The sequence below is a fragment of the Elgaria multicarinata genome, chromosome 7 (genome assembly GCF_023053635.1).
Source record: "Elgaria multicarinata webbii isolate HBS135686 ecotype San Diego chromosome 7, rElgMul1.1.pri, whole genome shotgun sequence".
Classification (NCBI taxonomy): Eukaryota; Metazoa; Chordata; class Lepidosauria; order Squamata; family Anguidae; genus Elgaria; species Elgaria multicarinata.
The window spans coordinates 62,665,036-62,687,759 of NC_086177.1; the positions used below are offsets into that span (position 1 = coordinate 62,665,036).

A 22,724-nucleotide genomic window follows, 5' to 3' on the forward strand; every position below is an offset into this window, starting at 1 on the left:
TGGGAAGGCAACCAACACACACACAATTCCAATTTTTTTAAAAAAATCAATCTAACTTAGGTAGCTACTAGTTACCCTACTTGAGTAGAAATTTAGATTTCAGAACCTATGCTTTTTTGCAGAGAGGATGGTCTGAGAAACACATTTTTGGCTTCTTGATTAGATGGTTCTAGAAAGACCCAGACTGAGAGCAAAGTCTGTGATATGTCATATTTCTGGGAATCTGAGATCAGTAACAGATGGCCCCTAAGTGGAGATGGGACTGTTGTTTGCCCAACAGGATGATAAACTCCATCTCTGATGTCAGGGGTCTAATCAGCCAGTCAGAAATTATTTAGAGACAAGGTCCACCTGGTTTATGCTGTGTCCGTACATTATAAAAGAGCTGGCTAGTTCCAACTAGCTACAGCATTGGATGAAAGAGCTTCTGGACACATGTTCAGAGACAAAAACCAGAAGGTATGCAGTTTCAGGTTTCATAATAGGGATCCCAGATTTCAGACGCTCTAGATGGCACTGTTTAGCTGCATCAGGGTTTGTCTCAAGGTTAAATGAGAAACACAGCTTAAACATATCAACAATTGAGTCATGGCAGTTTACAACCACTGAAGATTCTGAACTGTCTTCAATTACAGCTCCACGCAGACCGGCCCAAGATCACCAATGAGTTTCAGGACTGAGCAGGGCTTTCGATACAAACCTTCAAAGTCAACATGCAGCACTTTATCTATTACATCTCACAGGATAATATCAAATTATGCTAAATAGGCCTAGAAACAGGTGATCTGGATACAAGGCATGTGGAAATCACATTAATGACCTGATCAAATCCCTGCCCCCCTATAATAGCCCAGTTTGAAATAGATCATGGGGTTTAATTCTGCATATGACTGCACTGTCAGCCTTCAAGTCTCTCCAAACGAATCAAAAAGAAATTGCATAGGAGCTGAATGCCCATCTTATTTCATTCCCAGTTATAAATCGCTTTAGGTGCACTTTTGTTGAATTTCTTCCAGTACATACTGCATGCTGGGATGAGGCATGTGTCTTATTTATACAATCTGGAAGCAACCTAGAATACACATGCAGTTGCCAGATCTCGTAACATGCTCTTAAATGGAATTTCTCGAGACTTGGTTGAGGTTTGTGGACACAACATAAGATTAAAAAGCTGCTTTGATGAAATGAAAAGTTTTGTACTTACCTATTTAATGATACGAATTTAATCATTTTTCACCAGTATTCTTTAAATACCGATGAATTGTCATAATAATGGAAATACAACATTTTTGTACAAAGGCTTATATTTATAAAACAGACATGTAGTATTTGGTAATAAAAAATAAAATGATTTCATTGCTTAACATAGGCAACTTGGTAACTATTATAGTAAACATACACCATAATTTACAAAAAGATGCCATCTGCTGTGCAAAGGTGCAATCAGCAGGCTATTTCTATTATGGTCCAACCCTTTTTCTTCCTCATATTGATTTTTTACCTTTCTATTTCTAAAGACCTCAAAGCGTTATGAGCCGGCGTGGCAAATGAAGAAACAGAGGGTTTCTCAATGGCCCTAGTATCAATTTACCTCGCCCTAAGGCTCTGCACCTGATAGGTTAGTTCAAGCAAGAAACAAAAAAGACTACTTATATAATGTCTGTATGCATCTGAAGCAACTGAGCTGAAATGACAAGTTAGCATTTCAAAGTGTAATGAAAATATTTTAATACATTCACCTCTATATCAGCCAATAGGTTTTTAAAATAACTCTTGCGGTCCTCTAACTCTTTTTGAATTTTTTTCTGCTTTTCATCAAGTTCTTGCATCTTCTGATTCAAAAGGGCAGTTTTCTGGGGAGAAAATATAACAAGGACAAAAAAACTGGTAATAAAATCCAGCTCATTTCATAAAAAATATATTAACAGCTAAATACCTTCCTTTATTTATACATGCATGTTTATTTTCATTATGAACAGCATTCAACTTAATACTATTTGTAACATTTTAAGTAAAGGAAAATTGCACTGATCCATCAGATACATAAAGCACATGGTTTTCAAAACTCACAGGCATGCGCATCCCTTGTATCAATGCTGGCACTAAATTTTCGGTGGCTGTTAGGCAAGATGCGGCCAGTGGGCTGCCCTCCCTTAGTGAATCTACGACTTCCTCATCACTGCCACCCCCCATCCATTCTCTTGCCCTCTCCCTCCAGGCCCAATCTGCACAACTGCCCAGAGGGAGAGCACAAGGCAGGTGGAGAATGCAGTTCCATCTCCACTCTTTCACTGCTAGCATGCTCAGAGAGGGCAGGTGAAGAGGCAAGAACAAGCAGACAGGAGGAGAGTAGTGCCAGGAGGTTCTAGGGCTCAGCAGCAGGCCACAACAGGTGCCCAACAATGCTAACCATTGGCACTGGGCTTGACTTGAATCATCAAAAGATCAGATGAATTTTGGATGCTTTTTGGCAAGATATGGCTCAGCTGACTTGCATCCATCTCTCCTACACTTCATGGACCAGACTGACTAAATAGACATCATCAGTGGCCAGGTCTAAATGGTACCCAAGGACTTGAGTCTACCCAGTGTATTTTTCACTTTTTTCCATTTGATTGGGAAACGTCTATGACATGGTACAAACTTGCTTCTGAAACTCCCTTCATTGTCAAAAGTGATCTGCCATATGACATGAGGGAGTAGTGTTTGAGAAACCCAAGTCCAAAGATCCCTTGGGCATGCAGAAACAGTCATGCAATTCTTCCAATCTGGGTTCGTGTATTTATGTCTGATTCCCATAACTATGTTGACTATGATAGGTATTTTACTTTCTGAACCCAATTATAGTTTACTTGCATTGTTTTTATTTGACTGTTTCTGGATATATATAAACCATCACTCATAAAACAAGCCAAATATAATCTAGGCTGGGGGGGGAGGAGGTCTCACCACAAAGTAAACATAAGAACTGTTTCTAAACCCACTTTTGGATGACAAAATTTCTGATACATAACAACATTTACCTGTGTTGCTACTAATATATAATTGAACAGGCTATAGAATAACACCTATAATTAAAATGTGTGCACTAAATAGTTTTCATGAACACTGCTTAAGGAACAAGAAAATAAAAACTTGTAATCCCTCTTTGTGGATATTTATATGAACTTTGTTTTCACATTTGTTTGTTTTTACCAAAATAAATGTACAGTTAAGGACAAAGATATATAATTCCTGCCACACCCCCAATAAGCCTCCAAAAGACTAATGATGTGGTCTTTGTCACATTGTTTCTTCTAATTTTTTCTTGGGGAAGGGCTAACTGCATTTGTCACTGCCATTGACATGCTATGTTGAAATTACTATTAGTGGTGTGTTTTTTGTATTTTATAAAAGCCATTACAATGGAAGACTATAAGCTAGTTTACATTTAATTTTAAAACATTAGTTATTTTAAAACGTTATAATCACAATAAGATTTGGATTTCACTTGATGCACATGTTGTCTTATTCCAAAAGCCAGTCTGAAACCTTCTATTTTCTTTGAAGCAATGCAAAGTTTGATCATTGTATTACCTAATTTTAACTTACCTTAACCAGATCTTTTAGTATATCTTTATTTCTTGCAAGTTTGGCTGATTGCTCAGCCACACGCTGTTCAAGTTCTGCTAACTTCTTCTGAATTTTTTCTTCTATCTTCATTTGTTCCATTTGCTTTTTCTCTAGATCTCCCTGCAGTACTTTAACCCTTTTCTGTCCATAATATAAACAAAATATATAGATTGAAGTACTTCAAACACAGAAATAAAGGAAAGAAATCCAAAAAAATATAATCTGTGCTACTTCTATAAAAAATGCATATCCAGGACAATTGGTTTTACTGGAGAAAAAGTTAACTTCCTATACATGGCGGCTCTGAACATGACAACTGTGAAGAACCAGGGAGTTGTGAAGTGTTGCTAAGTCTTAAATTGTATCGGTTTTCCTGTTAGGTAGTGAATTATAGTGTGATGGGTAGATAAGGATTAGTTTGATATGTTTTATGGTTGGTATCTGGTGGGATATGTTTATGACCCGGCTGGCCCCAGGACCCGGCTTTGGTATGTGGGAAAAGAGTAGGAGTCGAGATTCCGGAGGCCGGAGCTTCCCGAAGCCCCGAGGTCAGTTAGAGGCCTCGCACCTGCATGCTATCTCCTAGTCGAGCTAATTGGACCTGGTGTGTGAAAAGATCAAGCACCTCTCATCAGGGAGGAGGGGCTGGAGCAGCCGGGAGGAATAGAGATAAAAAGGGTAATTGGATTAGGATTCGAGGTCTTCGGCCCGGGGCGACGAAGAACGTCAGAGGCAACCCAGCCGGGGTGCTCAAGGAAAGTTAGGGTTTTGTTATGTTTTAGAGTCTGGTTTTCTGTGACAAAAGCTAGCCACTGTTCGGCTGTGGAAGGGGGGGGGCTAGTGGTGTGGCTGCATGCTTTTTAGATGGAATTGTGGTTAGTTATACCTGCTTTAATTCTACCTCGTCCACTCCCCTTTCCCCCTCTTTTCCCTTTACCCCCCCCCCCCTTGTCTCCCCTATTGCTGCTACAGGCCAAGGCCTTAATTGTTAGTTGTAACATCCATGTATTAAATCCTGCTTTGGTCATTCCGGTGTGTCTGTGTGTCTTTATTCCAGAAATTGCCGGTCCCACGAATGTGGGGTGCTGGGGTGGGCTGGGGAGTGGGGAACCCCTAAGCAGACCCAGTGGGAAGCTCCGATTGACTCGGGCTTCCGTTACAACAACTAGGTATGCACCTAGGTGTGGACCAACGACAAGATTCAGTGTTTTGGGAAATGGTCCCATTATTATTATTATTATTATTATTATTATTATTATTATTTATTTATATAGCACCATCAATGTACATGGTGCTGTACAGAGTAAAACAGTAAATAGCAAGACCCTGCCGCATAGGCTTACAATCTAATAAAATCATAATAAAACAATAAGGAGGGGAAGAGAATGCAAACAGGTATAGGGTAGGGTAAGCAGGCGCAGGGTAGGGTAAAACTAACAGTAGAAACTAGAAAGTAACAGTAGAAGTCTGCACAACATCAAGTTTTAAAAGCTTTACGAAAAAGAAAAGTTTTTAGTTGAGCTTTAAAAGCTGCGGTTGAACTTGTAGTTCTCAAATGTTCTGGAAGAGCGTTCCAGGCGTAAGGGGCAGCAGACGAAAATGGACGAAGGCGAGCAAGGGATGTAGAGGCCCTTGGGCAGGCGAGAAACATGGCATCAGAGGAGTGAAGAGCACGAGCGGGGCAATAGTGTGAGATGAGAGAGGAGAGATAGGAAGGAGCTAGACCATGAAAAGCTTTGAAGGTTAACAGGAGGAGTTTATATTGGATTCTGAAGTGAATTGGAAGCCAATGAAGAGATTTCAGAAGCGGAGTAACATGGTCGGAGCGGCGAGCCAAGAAGATGATCTTTGCGGCAGAGTGGTGAACAGAAACCAACGGACTGATGTGAGAAGAAGGAAGGCCAGAGAGAAGAAGGTTGCAGTAGTCCAACCGTGAAATAACCAGTGCATGAACAAGCGTCTTGGCAGAAGAGACAGACAAAAATGATCGAATCCTGGCAATATTATACAGGAAAAATCGACAAGATTTAGCTTGGACATTCAGCTTGGACAGATTCAGAAGCCATCCATTCTGATTCAGATACTGAGTTTATTTATTTATTTATTCATTACATTTTTATACCGCCCAATAGCCAAAGCTCTCTGGGTGGTTCACAAAAATTAAAACCATGAAAAGCATAAAAACAACCAACAATTTAAAAACATGAATACAAAATACAATATAAAAAGCACAACCAGGATTAAAACCACACAGCAAAAATTGATATAGGTTAAAATATAGAATTAAAACAGCAAAGTTTAAATATAAATTAAATTAAGTGTTAAGCTGGCGACGGAAGGAGTACACTGTAGGCTCCAAGCGAACCTCTCTGGGGAGCTTATTCCACAGCCGGGGTGCCCCAGCAGAGAAAGCCCTCCTCATTTGGAAATATGAAGCTACATGCCTCCTATTGACTATCATGACAAATTTTTGAATGCATATAACCTTTATCTCTTTATCAGAATTGAATGACATTTGCAGGCATAGCAACCCCTTAGGAAGGGATTATGCCTGCCAAATGCCAGGGGCTTTTGTATAACATGCTTTTATATTTTGATATTGTTTTTAAAAGTGAACTGTTGATAGCTTTTTTATTTCTTGGCAGAATTGGATGAAGTTTGAAGGGATAGCTGCTCCTTCTGAGGAGATCAAACCTGCCAAGTTTCAGATAAACAGGTGCAGAGATGTCTGTGCAGGAGTAGCCTTTAAATTTTGAGGGTATCCAAAAAAGGATGGGCTTATCCCCTAATGTTCCTTGAGAATCATTATCCTGAAAATGACAGACAGCTCTAATAAGAAGCCTGCAAAGTTTCAGACGAAAAGCTATGGTGGTTGATGTGGAAGGGGAGTCCTGAAATTGGGGGAGGGGGAAATGTGGCAATTTGTATGAAACTGACAGGTTGATTACTTGTAACTATAGTTCTTTGAGTAGTCACCTGTGTATTCACACATATGCATTCTGTGCCTGCACACAACCTTCATCAGAACTTTCTAGATCTGAGAAGTTTAGGTGGAAAACCTCCCAGCTCCGCTCACCTCCTGAGCTTGTCCAAAAGGCCAAGCTTCCATCTTTCCCCTCAGTTTCACTCAAGACACCATAGGAGTCCCAAACAAAGAGCAATGGTGGGGAAAAACATAACGCCTGTAGTGGGTTAAGAGGGTGGATTATAAAAATGCACAGATGACCACTTGAAGAACTACAGTTACAGATAAGCAACCTCTTTCTTTTTCATGGTCTCTGTGCATCACACATGTGGATGATTAGCCAGCTGACCTACCCCAAGTGGACGGACAGGTGATTAAGCCAGTAGAGATGATAGCACTGTACAGCCGAAGGAAGCATCCTTTTGTGTTCTAACATCGAGGCAAAAATGCCTAACAAAATTCAATGTCTGTGACCATACAATAGCCCTGCACAAGTCTTGAACAGAGATACCTCTGGAGAATGCAACTGAAGATGAAACAGCCCTAGTGGAATGAGCCCATACTGTGTTAGGTACTAATGCATTGTTCTGCCAACACATAACAGAGCTTCATGGTTTCAGATACTTAAGAAGTCAGGCATTGTATTGATACCAAAGAATCCTTCTGCCTACCCCCATAGCAGACAAAAGTTTGGAACACTGAACTATTCTGTCAAGGTAGAACCCTAGAGCCTGTCATGCCTGCCCCTGCTGCTGCCATCTTGGAGGAAGAGCCTTTCAGAAATAGAAGGTGGTTCAAGGCCTAGTCAAGACAAGGGTGGGAATTTGTCTCTGCCTAATTTATCAGTAGATTGAAGGCAGGGGGAGGAAATTGCTCCTTCTCAATTACCATCAGATCTAGTAATGGGAAAAGCACTCAAGGATCCCCAGGCTGAAGAACACTCTTTGATAAGTGAGCATAAGGCAGATTTGGCTGAAGAAGGGGTGTGCTCAAGGTTATCTCCTAGGGAACGGCATCAATTGAAGAGGCTAGAGGAAAAGCAACCAGCTTGATGAAGTGTGTGTCTCCAGGCTAACTTCCCCTGAAGAGGTAGATTGACAAGTGAGGATCTCTAGACTCTCCACCTATGCAAAAAAGCTAGCACAGAGGCAAAAACAATTTGTGTACAACACTGCTGATTCCAAACATTCCTTTGTGTGAATCCTGGATTATAGCATGAATTCCATACGTGGAGCCCTGCTTGAATTATAATGCTGAACATTAAGATCATGATTTGGCTTCTGTTTGGATTACCTGAATGTATTGAACTTGGGCACACTAAAGAGTTTGATGCATGAACTTGCTTGTGTTATTCTGTAATAAAAAGTGTGCTGATTCTTTACCAAAATGGCTAGTTGCTGAAGTTGTAAGGGAGAGAAACCCAACAGTGGCCTGCAAATGTCCAAAATGTGAAGAAAGGTATCTAGAAAGGTATCTGGATTCAGAAAGAAAGTGGAGAAAACAATGTTCTGATTAAGTTGAAACAATGAAAAAATCAGTTAAAAGGTCAGAACAGGGTTGGGTATCACCTTGTCTCTATAAAGAACCATAAATGGTGGCTTGGAATGGAGCACAGCCAAGAAACTTTGTCATCAGCTGTGAAAAAAACATGGTTCGTGAAATGCTGATAATGTTGCTAAATGCACCCACGATAAAGACATGTATTTTAAGAGAAAAGACATCTTCTGCCACAGGAAAAACGTGTATCTGGCCATACAAGCCTGGTAATTGGCTATGTGAAATGACCATGCCACCCTAGAATAACTCTTGCAGTCAATAGCAGCCAATTCTCGATCAATAGCAGCCAAGTTGAAGTGGAGTGATGTTTACTAGATGTTTTGTTGTGGCTGGACTCGACAATAATAGATGTCAGGGTCAGATGTTGGAAAAGAAATGTACAACCTCCGGTTGAACTGTATACTAGTTCTCCATCAACCTGGAAAGCGTAGGGGTGGAGGACGGTTCTTCCATTACTCCCTGGAAGGGCAGATGGAAGTATAGGCAAAGCAATGGGCCATGAAGGCTTGGACTGAACAAGTTCCATCACAGGCTCATATGATTGCTTTATTTCCAACCCCAATCAAGTAACCATATGAAGAAGCTGATCCATGTAGGGGCAATTGTTTTCTGTCAGAGGTGGTGGGGAGTGGCTGCCCACCACCTGGTCCAGAGATGAATCCAATGGGAGCAGTAGCCCCCAGGTGGAAGGATCAGGTTGATAATCATCTATATCTGATTCCAACTGTGCAAGTGGTTGTAGCGATGCAGGCACTTGTGAAGATACAGGAACAGCTGTAGATACAAGTGAAGACAGTAGCTGATGGTGAAACATGCAGTTGTTTGGGTCAAAAAGACAAAATTGGAGGGCTCTACATTGTAGTTATAGATAGATAGGCTGTAATCTATGTAACTATCATCTGCAGTTCTGGCATCATCAATTCTAATGCTGGAGACCTGGAGTTGGTAGCTGCCATGGCCTGTAGCCATGGGGGCAATGTGGTACATAGCTCTTGGCACACTTGGCATTCAGGAGAGCCCTGTTAATGATGAAGTAGGTATGGATCAAAACGTAATGGCCTCTCTTGATAACATATTGGAGGAGAATCCCAAGAATGGGAAGGGGAATGAGAATATTGGGTTACAGATGGTTCATACCAGGTCAAGTCCCAACCCTCTTTGACCAAGTAGAAATGGTCAGCATACCAATGAATAACAGGAATCAGGTGAACCCCTCCATGACTTGGTAAAAAAAATGGCATCAAAGACAGAATCTGTGAGGCAAACTCTGATGTGGTACTCAATGCAGGAAACAGGTGGTGGAGAAGAATCCTGGATTTCCCCTTCTGATGTCAAGTCTAGGACCTGCATATCAACTGATACCACAGGAGACTCATGAGGCAGCTTCTGCACCATAGGAATAGGAGACAACAGCAGAAGTAGTAGCAAACTTCACGTCACTTTCAAAGATGGTACCAAAACCTTGTGTTGTTCAGGTGATGGGACAGATGTAGTCTGAATACTCCTCTTTTCTCTATATTTTGATTTTTTTCTTTTTAAGCTCCTCTACAGATTCAGTCAAGGGGATTTGACCTTGACTTCTTCGAAGAATGAATAGATCAACCACACGTTAGAGGCAGTGATGGGTGAAGTGAAGGATAGTCTGTACTGAAGAATGTTGAATCCAATGGAATTGAAGGAATGGTTGGGTCTGATGATCAGGACTGCCCCAAAGTGGATGGGACTGACTCCTTCAATATAGCTAGAGCTATTTTAAGCACTGACTTAGGAGAAGATCGGAAGTGGTGCTGTCCACGACCACTTCATTGAGTCTGCTGCTTGCAATGCAGGCTCCCAAAGAACCACTCTAAGGCCTGAGGAGCGATGTAGCCTGGCTTGTTTTGTAAAGTCCTGGGAGTGAGTGCATGAGTCAACAATGTGGCTGTCACCCAAGCAAAACAGACAAAGGGTGTAACCATTAGTTGGTGATAAATTATAGCCTGAAGGGCCATAGGCCACTGAGGAGAATAAGGCGGTGAGCACACATGAAAATAAAAATGCAAACAGAAAGAAAGAAGTAACAATAGATGAGTAGGAGAAAAGAACTATTTAGAAGAATTTACAACCACTCAGCTCAATCACCTCACAGAGAAACAGAAGAAAGAGAAGCTCTCAACGATGCTGCTGTAGTGGCAATTGAAAAGAAACTGAGGGGGATGGCAGGAGCCTTGGCCTTTGGGCCTGCTCAGGAGGGGGTGGGTTAAGGCAGGCTTTCCACTAAACTTCTCAGCTCTAGAAAGATCCAATGAAGGCTCTGTGTGGGTGCAGAACCTATATTGTGAATTGCTTGGAGATTTTAATATTAAGCAGTATGGAAGCATTACAAGTAAATAATAATAAATAGTATATGTGTGCTGCATAGGGACCATAAAGAAAAATAGGGGAATAATAGTGTTATAATATGATGATTAATGAAACATACACACACACACACAATAAAAAGTGAAGGGTAACAGGAACTGGATTCAAATAAATAATTTATTTTTCCTAACTAGGGGAAGGAAGGATGGATTCACTGCTTAAATTTGACGTAACAACAACGAGTGAGAAAGGAAATCAACAGAACAGATGAGGGTATTAACCAAAGGAATATTTTCCACCACAGAAAAAAGACTGAGAGAAGGATTGATTTAATAATTAAGAATGGGAAATGAAAATATTTTGAAATGATGAACAAACAGAAGTTGAATCCACCCCACCCCACAACACAACACTGAACCTCAGTCTTCCTTCCTATTTGCTTGTTACTTAATAACTTAGTAATTGAGAATAAAAAGCTGGGAGAAACAGTTTTATCCCTCTCCCAATGCACAGTGATTGGAAAGCCTGTGTAAAATGTGTCCTGTGATTAGAAGGTAAACCTGTCAATCACTCAGCTGCACTCCATGTCTTCCTCTTCTGCATTTACAGAAAAACAAAGCCTAAAATAATGCTGTGGGTTTTTCTTTTCATCTTTTGCAGACAGAGCCCAGAAACACAGACAAAGCTTTGTGCATGATCCCACTTCGGTTCTGATCACTGCAGGGGGAAACCAAAATCACCTGGGGAAGCATTTTTGGGCTTCAGCTGAATCCGAAGCACATCCCTAATACTTGAGGGAGGAGGACTGGCAGTTAAGGGAGGAAGGAAAAGGTTTCCATTACAATCCTTAAAGTTCTTGTTTTCCTAATCTATTGTTTAGGAACCACGTCTCCTGAAACATTAATGTTGTAACTTGCTTATAGCATATACAAATGGAGATATGTAAGGAATTTGGGAGAAGGGTAGCCTAAAGTGGAGAGAGTTTGAACTTCAATCCTTATGAGCCATGGCAGAAAATACCAGGAGGAGGGGGGAGGTCTGCTTGAGATCATGGACATTGTAGTTTAACCATCACAATCCTCAGCAGAAAATACTGTACAAGCATCAATACTATGGCTGTGTCTTCATATTGCAAACTTTCAGGGGAAGGAAGAGAGGCCTAGCGGGCTTCTCTTGTTCTTGGGGGAGCCACTTCCATTGCTTGCCTTGATGGAGTAACATTTATGACCTTACTTCCAGGCTGGGTTAATGGCTTTTTTAAAAAAAATTGTCAAAAATTTCCTATTGCTTAGGAAAATTTAAGGCATGAGGGCACCGTGTCCACATATTGGGGGATACTTGGCTCAGCAATACTACAAACGAGAAGGATCTTGGAATTGTTGTAGATCACAAGCTGAATATGAGCCAACAGTGCGATATGGCTGCAAGAAAGGCAAATGCTATTTTGGGCTGCATTAATAGAAGTATAGCTTCCAAATCACATGAGGCACTGGTTCCTCTCTATTCGGCCCTGGTTAGGCCTCATCTAGAGTATTGTGTCCAGTTCTGGGCTCCACAATTCAAGAAGGACACAGACAAGCTGGAGTGTGTTCAGAGGAGAGCAACCAGGATGACCAGGGGTCTGGAAATAAAGCCCTATGAAGAGAGACTGAACGAACTGGGCATGTTTAGCTTGGAGAAGAGAAGATTGAGGGGAGACACGATAGCACTCTTCAAATACTTAAAAGGTTGTCACACAGAGGAAGGCCAGGATCTCTTCTCGATCCTCTCAGAGTGCAGGACATGGAATAACAGGCTCAAGATAAAGGAAGCCAGATTCCAGCTGGACATCAGGAAAAACTTCTTGACTATTAGAGCAGTACGACAATGGAATCAGTTACCTAGGGAGGTTGTGGGCTCTCCCACACTAGAGGCCTTCAAGAAGCAGCTGGACAACCATCTGTCAGGGATGCTTTAGGGTGGATTCCTGCATTGAGCAGGGGGTTGGACTCGATGGCCGTGTAGGCCCCTTCCAACTCTGCTATTCTATGATTCTATGATTCTATGTAGACAACTGTCCATATGGTTTAATAATGCCCTGTTTCTTCCCTTCCCCTACAGGGAACAGGAAGACTGTGTTTATCTCCCATATCCCCACCCAGCCCTCTCTTTTTGCACAGTGTATGTTACATCTGCAAGGATGGATTGTGTCCTTATCATTTTAGGGCTGTCTCTACATTTCTGGTTGTTCAAAGAATGACACTATAAACTATACCATAGAGATTCTGTGAACATAATTCCAAAACATTATGAAAAGAACTATTTTGAATATGCAAAAAATATGTTAAAAATTGAAAACTATTCTTCTCCTTACCTGGGTCAGCTTCCAAGCACTTATTTCATCTTTAATTTGTTTTTTTACATTATCTTCCAAGTTCTATAAGTAAAAAGCAATAGGGAAAATAATGACATTTTCTAGAAGAGCAAACCAAGTAACTCTGTTAATGGAACAAATATATAATAGATATCCCCTTTTCAAAATATATCCTGTAAATAAGATGGTAGAAAGTTACTAAAAATGAACTCTCCTTTGAAAAATGTGGCAATGGAGTACTAGAGTTGTGCAATATTAAATAGAGGAGAAATGAAGGACTTCTTCGATTCTGTTATTTGAATCTTAATATATAATAAAAAGCCAGCTCCACAGGGTTCCGTTACATCCTTGCTGCCAAACTGTGGGCTTCACAGATTTGAAGCCAGGTCTCCTGGATACAATATTATTTATTTATTTGTTTGTTTGTTTGTTTGTTTATTTATTACATTTATAGACTGTCTTTTTTTCCTCCATGGAACCCAAGGCGGCATACATAATCCTCCTCCTCTCCAATTTATCCTCACAACAACAACCCTGTGAGGTGGGTTGGACTGAGAGTCTGTGACTGGCCCAAAGTCACCCAGTGGGTTTCCATGGCCGAGTGGGGACTAAAACCCGGATCTCACGGCTCCCAGTCCAACACTCTAAACACTACACCACACAACACGCTGCTGTTCACAGGCACTTGATCACAGTCTTCCACAGTATGGTGAGATGTACTGTATTTCTATTTAAATTATATTAATACTGTCTGTATTTCCATATATGTTATGCAAATCATTTTTCTCTTTTGTCTTTTTTTGGTAGTGCATTTTCTCTTTTTTGGCAATTCATAAGTGGTCACCCTAATTAAAACCTGCATGTATCTTTCAACTAGATCACTGAAGATGTTCTTACTTATTTATTTATTACATTTCTACACTGCCCAATAGCCTAAGCTCTCTGAGCAATTCACAACAATTAAAACCATGAAACACAGCGTGATCAAACGTCATAGAGACTGAAAGAACTGGGCATGTTTAGCTTGGAGAAGAGAAGATTGAGGGGAGACACGATAGCACTCTTCAAATACTTAAAAGGTTGTCACACAGAGGAGGGCCAGGATCTCTTCTCGATCCTCCCAAAGTGCAGGACACGGAATAACGGGCTCAAGTTAAAGGAAACCAGATTCCAGCTGGACATCAGGAAAAACTTCCTGACTGTTAGAGCAGTACGACAATGGAATCAGTTGCCTGGTGAGGTTGTGGCCTCTCCCACACTAGAGGCCTTCAAGAGGCAGCTGGACAACCATCTGTCAGGGATGTTTTAGGGTGGATTCCTGCACTGAGCAGGGGGTTGGACTCGATGGCCTTGTAGGCCCCTTCCAACTCAGCTACTCTATGATTCTATGATTCTATGATATAAAAGTTTTAAAAGATTAACACTACAATATAAAACCAAAGTAAAAAGCGGCAGTGATGTAATGATTTAAAAATACAGCAACAAATTTTAAAAATAGCAGGAAGTGAAAGACTAAACAGCTTGGGAAAATAAGTTTTTTACCTGGCCCCCAAAAGATGACAACATAGATACCAGGTGAGACTGTCTGGGAGCTCATTCCACAACCACGGTGCCACAGTGAAAAAGGCCCTCCTCTTATTAGCTTTCTGACTCACTTCATTTGGTAGAGTCATGCAGAGAAGGCCTCTAAAAATAATCTTAGTGTCTGGGCAGCTATATGTGGGAAGAGACAATTGTTCAGGTAACTTGCAGCCAAGCTGTTCAGGGCTTTAATGGTTGAAACCACCATTTTGGGTTGGAGCTAGCAGCCAATGCAGATCACAAAGTACTGGCATTTGTTCATATCAGACCAGTTCATATAGACCGGAGAACACAGTATTCTGCATATGCCTGCCCAGGTTTCACATAACCTCACAGGATCCCTAGGAACAGAATAAAAAGGAGTCTCCAAGCAACTTTGAGAGAGAACTAGAATGCGATTCAGAGAGTGGCAGTGTCCATGGAAGGAGAAAAAGGTGCCAAAGCATTTTCAGAATTAGGCTGGCATCCAATTAGTCTCCCTCTGCTGACAGAAGGCATCTGCCCTCAGAACAGCAAAAAGGGTGATTTCCACAATTTCCTCTCCACCCTGCATGCTCCCTATGCCTCCTCAATATTTGCTCTGGAATGTTTGGGGGACTGTTTGGAACAGTAGGGGAGATGGCATGTGGGACTTCAATCATTAAAAATCATCCCCCTCCCAGTCTACTGAGATATCTTCCATCAGAACAGGTCCACTAATTGCAGGCCAACTTTGGATTATAAACTGCCTTAAAAAAATAGAAGTTTGTAAATGCAGGTTCATACAGCTTCTTCCATATAGCTTACACATAATTTTCTCTCTGCTAACTGAAAGATGGAACTTTCTTCCTCTTTCTAGAAGAAACTGCTTTTTAGAGGTTCATCAGACAAGCGTTTTACCACACGCTCACTATTGCCCATTTACAGATGTGTGCACATCCTTTAGACAACCATTTCTGCCTCCTGCGTGCCTCCTGCTCCTTCCGCTTGTTTTTCCATTGCAAAATAGACCTCTTTTAATCTGACTTTTTTTAAAAACGGAATGTGTCACAATGTACTGCTGTGTGCAGGAAAAGCGGCACGATACAAACGGTCCCTAAATGGGTCACGTGGTCTTTGTTTACTTCCTCTTTCCCCTCTGGGCAGAAATAGGAAGTAATGAGGGACAAAAGCAGGGGTGAAGAACTGACAGTAAGGAATCGCGATTTCCCCACATGTGATGATGTTCTCAGTTACAGTTAGCTAAAGTCATTAAATAAAGACCCTGGTTCTAATCCAGTTGTAGCTGCAGTAACTGATACACATAGCTACTCATGTTCTGGATGCAGATGCACATACCTAGTTCCATCAAAATCCACACCCAGCCAGTTCAACAGGGCTTAGATTAACATTGCAGTAGGCAAAAAGCTGCTTTCATGCACAGATCTCTTCTGCTGGGTGTGGAGACCTGTTGCTCCTAGTTGCATGGGAACAGTCAGAGTAAAGTTGACAACGCCTGGAAAAAAAGGAGGGGCTTGGCCCACTCTTGTGCTTCTAATGGCATCTCGATCTGGCAAAGTCAGCATGTAAAGCTTTTCACAGCATGGAGATAAACATCACCATCTACTGCACATTAAGCAAAGTCACAGCTATAGTGGCCAGAAAAGTAGTTGGCAACTCTAGGTCTATGGTTGCTTTTCTATACACAGCCAATTTCACAACATCATTTAGGGCTACAGAACTCTAGGTTATGTAACACTTTTAATATTGCAAATGATATGACAGCATGATGTTAAATAGATTCATGAACTTACTTACACATGAACTTCTATGCTATACAGTCTTTTCAGGCCTTAAAAATAATTAAATATCATCATAATAGAATGATTTTAAACAACCTTGAAACGCATTTTTTCTTTAACCATCTTTTGCTCCAATTCCTCCAGTTTAGTTTTGGCTTCATCATAAGCCAATTCAGCTGAATAAAGTTCTTTATTGACTTTTTTTAAATGCTCTTCCAGTCTACGAATATTTTTCTGCAAAATCTGGATTTCTGCTTGATATCCCATTTTCCTTCGTGTACTGTTAAAAGAATTTTTAAAAAAGCATCTTACAACACTAGCACATCTGACACAATTAAAAACACATACCTAATAACACTAGCACATATTCAGACCTTACTATAAAGGTTAAATACTTTCAGTGCTTGTGCAAAGTGTTTAATTTTGTTTCACTTTCCATATTAGGACTGCACTGATTTTTAAAACACCTACGTCTACATTAAAGAAATACTTTGCCGAATTCTCAAGGTATTTATTCATTAAATTAAAAAAATTAAAGATTGCTCACACAAACTCCATTTCCACCAGCATAACCATCATTTGATTCAGGGAGTTTTATACTAGTACAAACCTGACTATCAGTTAGAGCATGACAGTTTATCATTGCTCTCTCTCTCTCTCTCTCTCTCTCTCTCTCTCTCTCTCTCTCTCTCTGTGTGTGTGTGTGTGTGTGTGTAAACAAGCTTTCAAAATCACCATCATGTTTCAGCTTTGTATTATGTGATGAAATATTCAGTTCAGAAAAAATATTCAAAACAGAATTAGGGAGCATTGCTGTTTTCACAGTAGTCACAAATTATCATCAATAGCATCGCTTGGCATACATATCCTCCTATATTCCCCCTCAAGCGTTTATGTCAAAGTTCATTTGAGGTGTAGATTCAAATATTTTGAATGTGGTGCTATTAAAGAAATGATCATGCTAGCTGGGAATGATGGGAGTTGCAATCCAACACATCTGGAGGACACCAGGTAGGGATGGCTGACCTATAGGGAGTAACCATTACTCTTACAATAACTTCTTCCAATCCATTCCTCGGTATCTGAAGGCTAGTGCATTTTTGTGGGCTAATAAATATTTGCACTTGAGATATTCCTCAAGGTATCTCTTTAGGCTATCAGTTTACTCTAGTACTTGAGTTTAAGCTGATTCATCCTTCAAAGTAAGCTCCATTGATGTATAACATGCATAGAATTCAGCTGCAATCCTGTTGTCTTGAATGAAAATAAAAAGACAAAAACCAAAGTAGCGCAGCTCAGTTGGCTGGATCAGATTGTTCCCTTATCAATGGTTAATATGGTTACACTTACCTCTCTCTGAATTTTTGCAGAAATGTTCCATTTTCATTAAGTAGACAGTAATTTTCATTCTGCAAATGGGCTATTTCCTTAAAATGACTCATGAGTTTTTCTTTCAGTTTTTGTATATCATACTGCTTACTGGATTTCTAAGAAGCATCAGGGCATATAAAGAATATTATGAAAATACAGTAACACATGGAATACAAAAGCTTTTTTGCTTAACCTTTTATAAACTTACAGAATTTTCCATAGTTTTCATCTCTTCATAATATTTATTCAATAAATCTTCGTTCTCATTTTCCTGAGTGGTAATTTTCAAAATCAAACGCCTTACCTAAACATTAAAAATAAAATGTAATTGCTCAGTCAACATTTACTCAGAATATTACAACAAATCTGGGATTGCAAAAGTACATCGTATTAAGATTTATTTATTTATTTATGCATAGTTTACCAAATAACAGACAGATGCTAATTCCCTAGGTTTGAAAAAAGATAAGCCAATTTGTGTTGGTTTTTTTAAAAAATCATTATGGGTATTTCAGTTTCAAAGAAAATATGTATTATCTTATAGGTAATGGTTAAGGGAGGAAAAGGGGTTCTTAAGGGATAAAGACAAGTTGTGGTGAATAGGTAGGTTTCAAAGAAATAACAGAGATAAGACAAAAGGATTGTTCAAGGAGGCAAGAACAAGCTTTTTATAGACAGTGATTGACTGGGTTTGCACATCATGTTAAACCACAGAGGGTTGTTATTGTGGGTGGTTGCACAGTGGCTTAGCATGACATCCTAACCCGGAGCAGTTTCCCCATCATGGGTAGTTTTGCACAAACAAGCCACCCTGAGAACCCATAGCCTGGCTCATTCTCACAGTGGATTACTGTGATGTCAGAACCTGGCAGGGCAATTTTTCTATTGGTTGTCAGGAACGGCTAGAGAGTCGCGTGGCAATAGTGGCAAAAAACCATGCCACTCCTTGAGATCTCACTAGTGCCAGCACCATCCTCCCTCATCCCTTCTTAGTCTCAGGAAGAATTTTTAAATATATTTTTTGTAGGAATCTTTGATAATGTACACTGGAGAGTATCTTGAATGCATTCACAAGGTGTGTGTTTTTTGTTATTATTTTTCATCCTGTACAAGTGCGCAGGAGCAAATGACATTTCCCCCTCTGTTTTACTGTTCTGCCATGAACTTTCAGCTCCCATCATGCAATGTCACAGAACATATAACATAGTAATGCAATGTTGGGCACACTGTTGCATTGCCATTGTTATTTGTCTTATCGGATCCAGATATTATACTGTTAATTGTTTCTTAGCTATTTTAAATTGTTTTAATTTTTTGATATGTTAAGATTTTATATTATTTTTGATTGTGCTGCATTTTGGGGTTATAATTAGGTGGTATAGAAATGAAATCATCTTCATCAGTATAATATGAGAAAATAAAAATGCTAACAGTCCAGCTCCAATAAGATGCACACCAGCACCATTGGGTAAAGTTGGGGAAGGGAAGAAGCTGATTGGTGGCAGTGCCATCACTGATTAGCATTGCAGGAATACCCCTCAACTGATGGCAGCACTGCCAGGCAGGGCCCACCTTATAGCACCCACCATGGAAAAGGGGAAAGAGAGATGGTGTCAGTCCCTGTGAATCTTGCTGGGATATGTAGGCCCCAGAAGCTGCCTAAGCTGGGTGCTGAACACTGAACCTGGCACAATGAAAGCATAAAACACTCCATCAAACATTTTCATTTCACTAGATAAAACTGGCATGTATTGCTGAGATTATAGGATGCCTAACTTCTCATTAGACAAAAAGTCAGGTTGCTTACCTGTAACTGGAGTTCTTTGAGTGGTCATCTGTGCAGTCACACATACGGGCTCTGTGCCTGCATGGAGTCTCGATCGGGAGAACTTCTATAGCTAAGTAAGTTTGGGTGGGAATCCTCCCCCACCTTCCCACTGGGCGTGCTCAGACGGGTTCCTGCCCACGCTCTCAGTTTAAGAAAAAAAGAACCAACATTGTGGTCTTGCGACCGAGAGAGCAATCTATCTATCTATCTATCTATCTATCTATCTATCTATCTATCTACACACTCGGTATTGAAGGATGACACCGAAGCGGGGATGTAGGGTGGGTTGTGCCACTGCATAGATGACCACTCGAAGAACTCCAGTTACAGGTAAGCAACCTAACTTTCTTCTTCGTGGTCTCTGTGCATCACACATATGGGCGATTAACAAGCTTACTCACCAGGCGGTGGGTCGGTGTCTATCGGAGGACCTCTGAGAGCACAGCTCTGCCGATTAAGCAGTTGTGTCGTGCTCGGACGTCCAATCTGTAGTGCCTTACGAATGTAGAGGGGGATGCCCAAGTCGCCGCCTTACACAGATCCCCAAGGGGTATTCCTCATGCAAACACCAAGGATGTGGCTACAGCCCTTGTCGAGTGTGCCTTGACTGTCTCTTGCAACTCTAATCCTGCTACGTCGTATGACAGCTTGATAGTCTGGGCCACTCAGGAGGCTAGTCTCTGGGACGATACAGGGTGTCCCTTTTGTCATCCGCCATAACACACAAATAGCCTGGGTGATAGCCTGACATGTTCGGTCCAGGCTTTGTAGAATGCTAGGGCTCTATGGACATCTAACGTGTGTAAGGAAGGAGGGCAAGACGATATCTTGATTAATGTGAAAGCTTGAAACTACTTTGGGTAAGAAGTTAAAGTCCGTTCAGAGAACAACTTTGTCTTTATGGAACAGCAGGTAAGGGGGGTCGATCCTCAAGGAACATAGTTCACTAGCGCGCCGAGCCGAGGTGATCGCTACCAAGAAGGCAACTTTAAAGGTAAGTAACCTAAGGTCTGCAGTGGCCATGGGCTCGAAAGGAGGTTTCATGAGAGCATGGAGTATGACAAATAAGCTCCAAGAAGGAACAAGATCCTTTAGTGGAGGTGCAACGTTTCTAAGGCCCTTGATGAACCGCTTTATTAATTGGTTTGAAAAAAGAAAGGAGGCTGATGATGTCGGTATCGATGCAGATATTGCCGTGAGGTAGGCTTTAGTAGATGATGACTTTAGTCCTTAATTATGAAGCGACATAAGGAAAAGTAAAATCTGCTGGGTTGGTACTTGTGTAGGATCAAAATGATTCTGTTCAGCAAAAGATGAAAACTTTGCCCATTTGGATGAGTAGGACTTGCGGATCGTGGGTTTTCTATTATGGCCCGTATTGGTGAGGGGAGGGAGGGATTCCCTACTTCCCTATCCTCCACGCTGTGAGTCTTAGCGTGTTCAGGTCCGAATGCTGTATCTTGCCTGATACCTGAGTCAGTAGGTTCGGTATGGAGGGGAGTCTCATGTGCCTGCCACGGGACTGACAGAGAAGTCTGGCAAACCACGGTTGCCTTGGCCAGCATGGGGTGACGAGTATGCCTGTCATCCTGTCCCTCTGGGTCTTTGCGACTACCCTGTTAGAAGGGGAAACAGTGGGAAGGCATAGAATTGTGTCCCATTCCAAGTGAGGGCAAAGGCATTGCCCTGGGAGTTCCTTCCTGTCCCTGCCTGACTACAGAAAAGATCGCAGACATCATTGTGTTCTGTCGCGAATAAGTCGACACTGGGATGTCCCCACAGTTCGAACAAGTTTTGCAGTATTTTGTGGGCTAGTTCCCACTCGTGGGAAGGATTGTAAGGTCTGCTGAGTGCGTCTGCTGTGGTATTGCACTCATCTGATATGTGAATCGCTGTCAAGTTGATCTCCCTGTTCGCACACCACTGTAGCATCCATATTGTCAGAGATAGTAGGGTAGGAGATTTTGTTCCTCCCTGTTTGTTGATATGGAATACAACTGTTGTATTGTTGAACGCTATCTGGACATGGCATCGGACGAGTATGGTCTCAAACGTGTGTAAGGCTTCTCTACTGCGAGCAACTCTAGTACATTGATACGGAGGCCTTTGTGGGCTGATGCCCACTTCCCCTGGATTTTTAGAGTCCCGCAATGAGCTCTCCATCTGACGAGAGAGGCGTCCGTCGTCACCATTCTCAATGGGGTCGATGGGCTGAAGGGTAGTCCCTGGGTGAGGTGGTCTATTATTGTCCACCATTGAAGGGAGAGTTTTACCCGTGCTGGTAGTTTTAGTTTTATGAAGTGAGGGTTGTCCTGGCAGTTGTACTGGCGGATGAATCAATTTTGGAGCACCCTCATTTTGAGGCGGGCAAACTTGACGACCATAGTGGTGGAGGCTATTAGTCCTAAGAGTCTCAGAATGTGGAAAGCTTTCATCTTGGTCGTGAGGTAAACACGTCGTGCTAGACCGGTAATCGCAACTGTTCAATCCCGAGGAAGAAATGCTCTGGCAGCTGAGGAGTCTATTAGTACCCCTATGAAGCATATGGTTTTTAACGCGGTGAGGGTTGACTTTTCGATGTTGACGTACAAACCCAATCGATCTAGTAGGTCTAGAGATACCTTTATGTCTTGGAGAAGCTGTTCCTTCGACTGGGCGACCAGGAGCCAGTCGTCGATGTTCGGGTAAATTTGGATGTTTTGGGTTCTTAGATGGGCACAGACTGTAGCCATGACTTTTGTGAAAACCCATGGGGCTGTGGCAAGACCAAACAGGAGGACAGTAAACTGGTATGGTCAACCACCTACGGAAAAACAGAGCAATTTTTGACTAGAGGTATGAATTGCAACATGGAAGTATGCATCTTTTAAATCAATTGCTGCAAACCAGGGGAAGAATGGATGCAAGCGTAGCCATCTGGAACTTTTTCAGTTTTATTAATTTATTTACGCCTCGGAGGTCCAGAATCAGGTGTAGTCCTCCATCCCTTTTCGGGAAAGTAAAATACCTGGAATAAAAGCCGCAGTTGGTGTTGTGTGACAGGACAGGGTGAATTCGCCAGCAGGGTCTGAATTTCCAGTTCTAATATTGGGGAAGGTGCAGTGGTTCTTATTCCTGAAAAGGGAGGGAGTCCCTGAAACTCAATTCTGTAGCCTTGACTAATTATCTTAAGGACCCAAGACTCCAAGGTGATGTGATGCCATTCGCATTGGAAAATTGAGAGGCGTGAGTTGGAGAGTCTAAAGGCGTTCCGGGTGACTGAGGGGGGAGTCAGAAGCATTGTTTTTTATTAGTAATTATCTTTTTTGCAGTCTCAATGGGGTCGATGGGCTGAAGGGTAGTCCCTGGGTGAGGTGG

The 22,724-nt window shown here is 41.5% G+C and overlaps 1 protein-coding gene across 1 annotated transcript in view; it reads right to left on the bottom strand.

Moving 5' to 3' along the window:
* CCDC178 (coiled-coil domain containing 178) overlaps positions 1 to 22,724 on the bottom strand; it is a 173,472-nt gene that overhangs the window by 129,121 nt on the left and 21,627 nt on the right. The window contains exons 9-14 of the mRNA XM_063130693.1: positions 17,748 to 17,843; positions 17,519 to 17,655; positions 16,265 to 16,448; positions 12,828 to 12,890; positions 3,592 to 3,753; positions 1,740 to 1,853 (exon numbers count right to left, since the gene is read on the bottom strand). Coding sequence (XP_062986763.1) covers positions 1,740 to 1,853; positions 3,592 to 3,753; positions 12,828 to 12,890; positions 16,265 to 16,448; positions 17,519 to 17,655; positions 17,748 to 17,843 — 756 coding nt within the window. The remainder of the gene's footprint in view (positions 1 to 1,739; positions 1,854 to 3,591; positions 3,754 to 12,827; positions 12,891 to 16,264; positions 16,449 to 17,518; positions 17,656 to 17,747; positions 17,844 to 22,724) is intronic.